Source organism: Egretta garzetta, unplaced genomic scaffold (assembly GCF_000687185.1).
Source record: "Egretta garzetta isolate BGI_Z169 unplaced genomic scaffold, ASM68718v1 scaffold617, whole genome shotgun sequence".
NCBI classification, from domain to species: Eukaryota; Metazoa; Chordata; class Aves; order Pelecaniformes; family Ardeidae; genus Egretta; species Egretta garzetta.
This window is the reverse complement of record NW_009260188.1, coordinates 396,030-406,224: the sequence shown is the minus strand read 5'-3', so window position 1 is coordinate 406,224 and position 10,195 is coordinate 396,030. Positions and strand designations below refer to the sequence as shown.

Genomic DNA, 10,195 nt, shown 5'->3' with positions numbered 1-10,195 from the left:
AGATGTCAATTTTTCTTTTGAAATGTCCCTCCCCTTACCCCAAAAATGAAAGGAGTGACTCATTTGGCAGCTTGCAGGTTGCTTCATTTTGTCCAAGTTAACCTTTATTAATTTATGATGGGGTTTCTATATTGTACACTGCAAGTGCCTGCTCTTAATACAGACACAAGCTGCATATTAACTGTCTAACTTCATTTGTGTAGTTCTTCATTAACATGCAAATACCTAGGAATCCCATCAAGCAGGATGAAATAATGTAAAAAAACCCTTACTTAAAAAAAAATATTAAAAAAAACAAAGCCTTTTACTGTTTGTGACCCCCATTCTTAGGTTTCCTTTATTGTGCGCAAAATAGTTTTCCTCTTTACGTATCCCTATGGTTCAATTATATGGTTCTTATTTTGGTACAATTCCCCACAATATTCCAGAATGTGCTGTTTTGTGACTAGATTCTTTTTTTTTTTTTTCTTCTTCACATCCAGTGCAGAGTTGTAATAGGAGACAGATTTCCACCCACAAAGGCTCCAGATGTTAAAACATTTCCCAACATCGACTTAATACAGTGACGGCAACACCTCCCTCCCGCCCCTCCCAGTAGGGTTGGGATTGTACTGTATTCCCTACTGGTTTACCCTTCCCCCCAGTAAAGGGTAGCATTTTCCCTGGGTGCAGAGGCTCCCTCATAGTCTCCCAGACTGAAGGACCTATAAAAGGAAAAGATAAAGGTATAGTTAAGTCTCACCTCGAACCTCAACTGACAGATCTGTGCATAAACAAAAAGCTTTTTGCTTTTTTTAAGCAGTAGGTGCCAACCTTCAATTTAAAAACAAATTTATGCCTAGATTTTTCCTTTTAAGTCTGTTAAAGAAAAAGCCCATTTGTATCAGGTAAATTATTTTTCATGAAACAACACTGCATGCTTTAAAGCTACATTGACAGTTCCACTATTGTGGCTTAGATTTAAGATAAAAGCAGTGCTACGTATTCTAACAAGCTTTTCCATTTTTAGCACATGATTATGAGGTAGTTATGACATTGAGAAAGAATATTAAACATATCTGCTACTGATCTAGCAGCTTCACTTTTAAGTGGATTAAATAAGATAGCCATAGTGTCTCCTCTGTTCAAACTGAGAATAATGGTGAATTTCATCCTTTGGATTCCTCTTCATTAGGAAGACAAAACACCCTTATGGCAGAACTAAAATGCCCTTATTGATAAATATGTAAATGTTTGAAATTGGTTTATTTTTAATCCATTGTTCAGATCAAACATGCAATTCAAACAGGATTTCTTAGGTCACTGACTGAGAAAATCTTAAGCTGACTTTTAAATAGTTGTCCATTCAACAATAAAACAGAATTGAATGACTCATTCCTGTAATTTCAGTACAAAAAATTCTACACCAAGTATCAAAGTTATATAAGGACTGACTGAATAAACTTAATTCACCTTTTTTTTTTTGGGTAGTATAATCATCTGTTCGCAGTATCATACTACTTTCCACGTGGGAAATTTGTTTTATACAGTGTGCACAGACAGCATGCAAAGCAAGGTGGTATAATAATATAACTATCCTAGAATGCACTATCACTGTTTTTTGCTGAACTTTGAATCATTCTCCTGGAATGACAGAAAGAACTACAATTCTGAACTGGTGCACAAAATGGAATGTGGCAATAAAGACATCAGCCTCCCCAGAACATCAAGCTCTACAGTTACAGTAGAGTTACAGATTAGCATAACATCCTTTATTCAGTGCAAAGATCACCTAGTATGTGGTTAGGAGTATATTCGACTTCTCACAGCTAAAGTGTGTTAACAAACTTGCTTTCCTATCCTAGAGGAATATTGCTGCTTAGACCACATCTGCCACCTACTAATTCATAAGACACAAAGGAGTCTGTGTCTTTAGTGTGATGGCTTAAGGATCACATTCATCACTTGGCTTATTAAACCTGAACCAGCACTGTTACACCTACTCTTCCAACCTTATCTTGATACACTACCATGTGGGACCACTGCTTTTGCTACAGCTACCATAATTTAGGTATACTATCATCCCTTTTTTTCCTTCTTACAGGCAGGAAAGATATCCACTGTATCTGAAAAATTCTGGTCTGATGAATTAATTACAATTATATAACTTCATACAATGCAAACAGGGAGGAAGTTTGTTATACAGCTCTGTTTAGCAAGAAAGATTCGTGTGCTTACCTCTAATTATGGGACTGCAGCTACAGTGCATGAGGTTAAACTCCATAGTAAGCTGCAAGGCGCTCTTTTAAGGGAAGAGGAAACTGGTCAGAGAAACGTCTCCAGTTCTCATCCCCAACTTGATTTTTAAATCCATGAAGAATCTACAAATGAGAGGGGGGAAGTCAAGATATCACTAAACTATAGATACATGATCACTGTTTACTAGCAACATAAGCAGTAAGGCACAAACTAGATTGCGCAGCTGTCCATTTGAATTCTCCAAGCTATCCAGACAAATCAGTACGTGTATACATATCTGTATGTATTTGTAATGAGTAAGGTGACTTGCAACCCCAAGCTAGGCCATTTCAGAATGCTAAACATTTTATCAATTGACACAATTTATATATGTTAAAGATTACTGTATTCACATTTCTTTTTGTAATTGTAGTATGTTGTGGGAAGAAGGCTGAGCCAAAACTGCAGCAAGCATTTAACAGAATGAATGCCTGTCAATTTCTAGCATAAATACAAAAGCACCCTGTGAGAGTTCTGTTTTTTCTCTGGAACCTGTAAGACAACTGTCACTAAAAAGAAAGCTGTTGAAGTCTTTTATATTTTGAAAGAACAGGGATCCACAGTCAGTGGCAGTCAAAAGCCAGTGAAAGAGGAAAAAAAAAAATCTACAGGTTTCAGTCTGGACCTTCCAATGTAACAAATTAACTGAAAACCATGAAAATTAAATTATGCTCTCTCTATATAATATACTAACTTAGCAGGTTAAAAGGCAAAATTAGAAAGAACAAAAGCAGATGAAATGGCTCCTCCTCATAGAAAACAATGCCAAGAGAGTCTAAAGTTTTGTTTTTCTTTTTTAAATTCAGATATACTGAATTGTGGAACAGTCTGTTATAAACACATTCTCACAGGAAAGGCAATGTTGAAGTTAAAGCTCACGGCACTGAGTTTACCCCGAACACAACATTCTCAAGCAGAGATTTTCTTAAACGGGATATAGCAATAATGACACTAGAGTGTCACCAATTAACTTACTGCTTTTCTCCCTGAAAGAAATCTTCCACAAGCAGCCTCACCTCTCTTTCCTAATACAAAGAGTCAGATCAGCCAGCTGCCAAGAAACTACTGAAAAATCTAAGAATGTTCAGCTATGGCAAAAGGAACACTTTTAAAATCATCTTCCAGTAAAGTTTCAGCAAGTGAGCTTCAGCTACAGTCTTCAGATAGCTTGATTTTATAAAAAGTGATAAAATTCTTAGGGTATGTGTCAGATTTCAACACTGGCAGCTCATCTACCCATGCTCTTGGAAGCGGTATTTTCTCTCTCAGCTCTAATGCTAAAAAACAAACCAAAACAAGAAACACTGGACAATCCATTTTTTTTCCATTGTTCCTGAAAGGCATAATTATTGTTGAAAAAACATCTAACCGGACCACAGCAATCATGTATTCATGAGGTAATCTAAAAAACGTGCATGCCACCACTTGAAAAAAGCTTTGTCTCCTTTCTTGCATGGCAAAAAGCACGAAAGAATACACTTTAAAAAGCAAGGACGTCCTTATGCCAAATGACCAAGAGCCATCGTGTCTAGTTTGAATGCATGAGATCCCACACGGATAACTTCGAAAGAATCTGAGAAAGAGGAGCCTAACTTACGGAAGCAAGTATTCAGTGCTGAAAGACCAGTGCCAAATACACACTGAGACTGCTTTGGACAATCATCACAGACAGCATCCTGGACTTTGTTTTAAGCTTGTAAGTATTTGCTGTTCTCTTTTGCTGATCCTAGAATCCTTACAACTGTGCATTTCCTGGACCTGATGTTCTTTCGAAGGAGACCAGTTATCTGAGAGCCTAACTAGGACAGTGAGATTTCTGTCTTTGCTCTTAAAGATGGGATACAAAAGTACTAGCTTCTGTTCTGATGCTTACACATGGCATTACTTGGAAGAAAAAGTGCCAATCCTGACCCATGAACCTAGTAAACACTTAGGCACATGCTCCATTTTTGCTTTAGGAGGATTATCATGAACTTGACGTACATTCTTTCCAAAGAGAGAGATTTCACTTTACAACTTACGAGGGGACCATACTACAGAACAGTAGCAGCATCTGTTCATGAAACTGGAGGTGTGGGGTTTTTTTTTTTTAATCTGAGACATGAGTGCCAAAACACAATATATCACATTCTGGGTGGGGTTGTTTTTTTTTTTTTTTGCTTGTTTTACAGAAGGCAAACAGTCCTTTCACTTAAATTCTATTAACACTTTGTGTAGGGATGTATCCTTGGGTATAACTGTACATCAGTTTCTTGAAACTTGCTCATCCAAGAGGGATTCTGGGGACGATTAAGCAATCCTGAAATCTTAAGAAAAACAGATCAGGATACCATGGAGTATTTTTCATTTGCAATTTTCTAGATCTTTCTCCAAAATAAAGTAGGCATCTTAGTGACAAAAAAGTCCTGAAATATACAAATCTTATTTTCTAGAAAAAAAATCTTAAATGTGGTATAAAACCCCCTGTTATTCCAAATGCAGGCAAAACATAGTAGGCTGGACAGGACATTACAAAAAGCTTTTTGAGGATAATTATCTCTCCGAACAAGATCTCAAGTGAACTTTTCAATACTGTTAAAAAAAGTTCAGAATAACACAAATGAATGTAAGAAAATATAGGTTAAAAAAAAAAAAAAAAAATCAAGATTTTTATGCTGTCTGAATATTTATGACCTTGCAAAGAAGCCTCTATGACCACAAATACAGTAAATGCTAACATGGAAATAGAAAGCAAGAAAAAGACAGGGGATCCGAACAACCACCAGTAGGATATACCGTTACGTTAGAAATATTACCTTACAGAACATGTCTCGGAGATCATCTTTTGGGCTAATCCACGATGCAACAGCATCACAAAAAAAAATAAAGTCCTACAAGATTAAACAATCATATATGTTAGAAACCTCAGTTTATAGGTCTGAAAAAAATGGTTGATGTTCATTTTATGAACTACACAGGATCTTTAATCCTAATTCACAACTGCTTTTGTTTGTATGTATTTATTTTCCAGTTAATTCAGACAATAACAGTAAGTTACTGTACGCCTAAATGTTCTGAAGTAACTGAGTGTAGGAATAGCTTTGTTTAATCAGGTTTTTGATTAAATAAAACCACAGTTAGAAAAAACCCCAACTCTCTCCCCTCCCACACCACACCTATCTAACATTAATTCTTTCAGTACACATACCAAGTTCAAGAACCAATCACCTTAACAACAACCAACAAACTCAAGACCACAGTTTGCAACACTCTCTCTCTCTGACGCATTTCCAGTTGGGGAAAAAAGCTGTTGTATTTCTTTAAGCAGAGCCAGAAGTTTTTTTCTGGGACACACAGAATGTTTACCATGCAGGTTCAAAACTAAAGACACACCAATATCCCTAGTCAGTTCATCTGCTGTCATGCTCCTCCTACAACATTGTTATAACACCAGTCCTTAATCATTAAGTTGATAATGCACATGTTTTTGGGTAGGAACTGAGGATAACTACAGACAAGAGATGGGATAATGAAAACAGTCCTTAATTATCCCCTCCCCTTAAGCTATGTGAAAAAACAAATGGACAGAAGAGGGAAATGCCAAGTACAGGATAAGGCATAAAGTGAAATGTACTGAAAATTTCAGAACAAGGTAGAAGCTCAATTCTTGTATTTCAGGAACGAGAATTCCAGGCAGAGGAGAGGGAATATCACCATCATTTTCCTCTTAGAAAATATTACAGTGGTACAGCTTTACTTTGGAGGTGTGGAGACTAAAGAGCAAGTCATATTCTATTCTTCAGATGTACCATTTATTTTAAAAAGATGCATGTTCCTCGTCACATTGACTAAGAATGTATCCAAAGTTGAAACAGAATCTTTCCTACCCAACTCTTAAGATCAAAGGGGTGGTTACTGTTTTTATTCTCTTTCTTGTTTTAAAAGCCTAGGTTACATCTGGAAAATAGGTTTACATATGTCAACTTTTGCCTTGTATTTTCATACAGATCCTGAACACAACCTGACAGAAGTATCAGAATACAGATACTTTAATCAAAGTTCATTATTGATATAATCTTTGTAAATAAAAGAAAAAAGCCTGAATTTAACAATACTCTTATCCTTTCCTTTGCTAGGTGATAATTACTGAAGCATCATGGTATGTATCATTTGCAGTATAAATATTTTGGTCTCCTTGACCTCAAAATAAAGCTACATCATATACTGCAGGGAATCATGTCACACTAAACTTTCTCATACTCCATATACAGCTTTCATTAAATTTCACGTGAGTAAAGAAAAGAAGTTAAGATCTATTCATGTATCTTACTTGGACTACTCCACTGGGGTTGACCGAGATCATGGTGCATATCCCACGGAATGCGGAATCCTTTTCCTCATTGTCTCTTATGTTTCGCAGAGAGGTGCACCTAGCAAGTTGGAGAGCAAAACTTAGCTAACTCTATTACTTCTTCTTCAATCAAGTCAGAACTGATATGACGGTATTTGATGGAATAAGTCACACTGATAAGATGATCTGAAACACTATTTTGAACACTTAGAAAAACACTTGTTGCCCACAGTCTTTACTAGCATATTTGCATCAGGCATCATCTCCAGAATCTTGTTTTCCTATTGCACTATATACAGTTAGAAAGTGTGACCTGTATTCCATTAAATACGAAAGAAACATGTATCTGAAATATTTATAGAAACTACTATTATTAGAAGCGGAACATGTAATACTATCACAGTATGAATTATGTCAGATACCACTTACAGAACAGTTATTTAACTTTTACAGCAGCAAGCAAGCTATTTTATACATAACAAATCTATAAACATATATTCCTTACAGCAATTCAAGCCTCAGACTGAATTTTAAGTAAAGTAATGCACGGTTTAAATTTTACAGTATTTGCATGCATTGTATTATCATTCTGGTGGATTTTAAAATGCTCTTTCATAGTCAAGCTTTAACACAGCAAGCATGTGACAATCTTATCCCATGCATAAATTAGTCGTTAGCCACAACATAAAGAATACATGACGGTGCTACTAAAAACTCACAAACCTGATAGGACAAGATTAGTCACATGGTTGGCAATGATTAAGGATTGAGATTTTGTAACCAACTGAAAATATATCTAAAAGTGAGATAGAGAGAAGAAAGAAAGAGAGTGAAGAAAAATGAATTAAAAAAAAAAGATTGAATAATACACACCAGGGTCTTATAAACTGCTGTAGCATGGGGGCCACCTCTTGAGGACAAACGTAACCAAGACGACCAATTGTTATTGCTAAGGTAACGCAATCACGGTTATACACCACCAAACGCCAACCAAGACATGAGCAAATGAGGGGGGGAGGAGAAAAAATAAAGAAAAAACAACAAATAACTCAGAAACAGAAACCAACAGAATCTGTGTATGATAATAAACATAAGATTTCACCAGTGCTGTTTATTACCACCCCCTAAATAAGAGGCAGCAACATACATGGTATACTCTCCAGGGTAAAAGAAAAATTGAAGAAGTAAATGAGAGAACACCAAAAACACAATTTAAAATTCAAAGGCTTTCTGATGTAAGCAGTCATTCTGCCCTCTTTGAAGTGATCTCTTACAGTAAATTTACCTACCCCTTTCAAAGTTTTTATTCAAATGTACTATTATGGATACTCTTGATAAAACCCATTTAAAATACTCAATACTAAAACTGAAAATGGTTAATTCTTTTTTTTTTTCTCCACTATTTAGAATTCAATATTTTAATGTATCAGTAAAAATATATTTATACTTTTACATGGAAAATACTGTGGTCTATCTGAAAATGCTAAATAGATGGAAACATGTCTCAAAGAGCACCAAATATTTGTTTTCTTCATAATCTCATAGAGAATTTAATTTTAAGTGACTCCTGATTAGTTCTTTAATCCCAGCATTTCTCCTGTTCACAAAAGGCTTCCTCATAGAAGTCTTAAGAACTGACTTCTGATACCAAAGCATAAGGACACGTGAAAAGCAAAATTGCTTCATCAGATGATTAGGTAGTTCGGTCCTTTGTTCTGAGGGATAGACTGAAGAAAATATCATCATGCAAATGTGTTTTAATGGTGTTTGCTCAACTCACATAAGATTAATCTTCAGAAAAAGGAGAGGGTGGGGAATAATGTATCAGGATTACTTGAAGCAAAATACATGAATAATACTAAAATCCAGCAGATTTATATGAAGCAGAAAAAGGAAACCTATGTTCAAGGGACATACTATGCAACACTCTAATTAACAGGCATTTGCCAACAGTTTCATGAAACATGCAATAAAGCAGATGATGCTTTCTCCAGTAAAAGTTTGGTGTAGGATACACTAGCAGTTTGAAACGTACTCATTGCATGAAAGCTGCAGCTCACTGGTAATGTAATGTTTTGCCCTGATGGTACTCAATTTCAATATGCAGTGTCTATAAATTTTTTGGCAGATCCTAACTTATAAAACTACATTTGAAGTGCTACTTTAAAATGAAAATACACTTTTATCTTTAAGTTCTCACAGCTACAGTCTGTACAAGGAATAGTATTCTTTGGGAACGCTCAGCTTTTTGGCATGTACTGGTTATTTTCTATGCAATTACTTTTACTTAAGGTGGTCTCAGGTTTACATAGGAGAAGAGTTTTCATAGCTCATTACATAGCAAGCTAAAGCAGAAAACAGTAATACTCTTGCACATACTAGTGGCATGCAGCACAATATCCCACAACAAACTTAATCATAAGTACACCACACTCAACATTTATTTGCGTTATGCATCCACATTTAAAATAACTATTAAGAGAATTAAAAAAAAAAAAAAAAAAAAAAAAATCAGTGTTTGGATGCTTCCAAAAATTCTCTAACAATAATGGAAGCAAACATTTAAGTACTGGATGCCTCTCAGTTACAGGTATTACACATCCATCAGTGCAGAGGAAGGGGGTAAGGGCAAGGGCAGGGGGAAAGAAAATTTATATTGCTATACTATTCCATGGTATATTTCACAACAAGTAGGCATTTGATCCAAAAATATCTTTTCAGAAAGCAGTACCTATAATATGCCAGAAAACTAGGTAATTTTTCTTTCAAGTTCACCTTCCATACTAAAAGGGGGGATGGGGAGGGGGTAGAGAAAGTGCATCTTTTACATTTAGAGAATACCAGAGGAAAAATATGCATTGAAAATCTCTCTCCAATTTATCTCTTGCTTAGCTCAGAAAATGTAACTGTAGCACTGAATTTGCATAATTTTCAATCATGTCAGGTATAATGACTAAACTGCCATTTTCTTACAAGACAGTTTTCAAACAGGAAAAAAAAAGATTCTCATTTAGTAAAATAGTAAACCAGAAACCTGTCAAATTATTAATAAAGTTTTGCTGAAGTATGGAAGGTGCTCTTCATACCAGAACGTGCCCTCTATAAATGCAAAAGAAACAAGCCTCAGAAATTCTGATTCAGTAAGGCATTTTGGTATTGCTCCCAATTTGGAAGGCAAAGCTGTGGGCCAGAACATAAGACATGCATGCCATTATTAGAATTATTTTCAGAAATTTGTTATTATGTGACCAGGTAATAGAAGTTATACATAATTTCAGTTAAGTTGTGGTAAAACTGTCATCACAGATCTAGATTTTGTCATGAATTACAAGTTTATCTTAAAAAAAAGTGCATTTTTTGTAAACTCAGAAAGTTCATTATTTGTTTTATATATGCCAATTACATTTGTTTCAAACACCAGACATATATATACAGTACACATGTGTAAGGACATGCATATATTAAAATCAGTGTGAACTAAGTCTTTAAGTGTTACTGCATACATTTGTCATTCAGTACATACATAAAACTGGAAGAATACATAAACAAGGATGATAATTATAAAAGTGAGAAAACAATAACTTTTAA

General features: G+C 35.3%; 1 protein-coding gene across 1 annotated transcript in view; it reads right to left on the bottom strand.

Annotated features, from left to right (window-relative positions):
* Positions 1-425: 425 nt before the first annotated feature.
* TNPO1 (transportin 1) overlaps positions 426-10,195 on the bottom strand; it is a 61,315-nt gene continuing 51,545 nt past the window's right edge. Inside the window, exons 20-24 of the mRNA XM_035897520.1 lie at positions 7,481-7,556; positions 6,587-6,686; positions 5,073-5,147; positions 2,218-2,360; positions 426-704 (exon numbers count right to left, since the gene is read on the bottom strand). Of these exons, the coding sequence (XP_035753413.1) occupies positions 2,253-2,360; positions 5,073-5,147; positions 6,587-6,686; positions 7,481-7,556 (359 nt within the window). The 3' untranslated portion in view covers positions 426-704; positions 2,218-2,252. The remainder of the gene's footprint in view (positions 705-2,217; positions 2,361-5,072; positions 5,148-6,586; positions 6,687-7,480; positions 7,557-10,195) is intronic.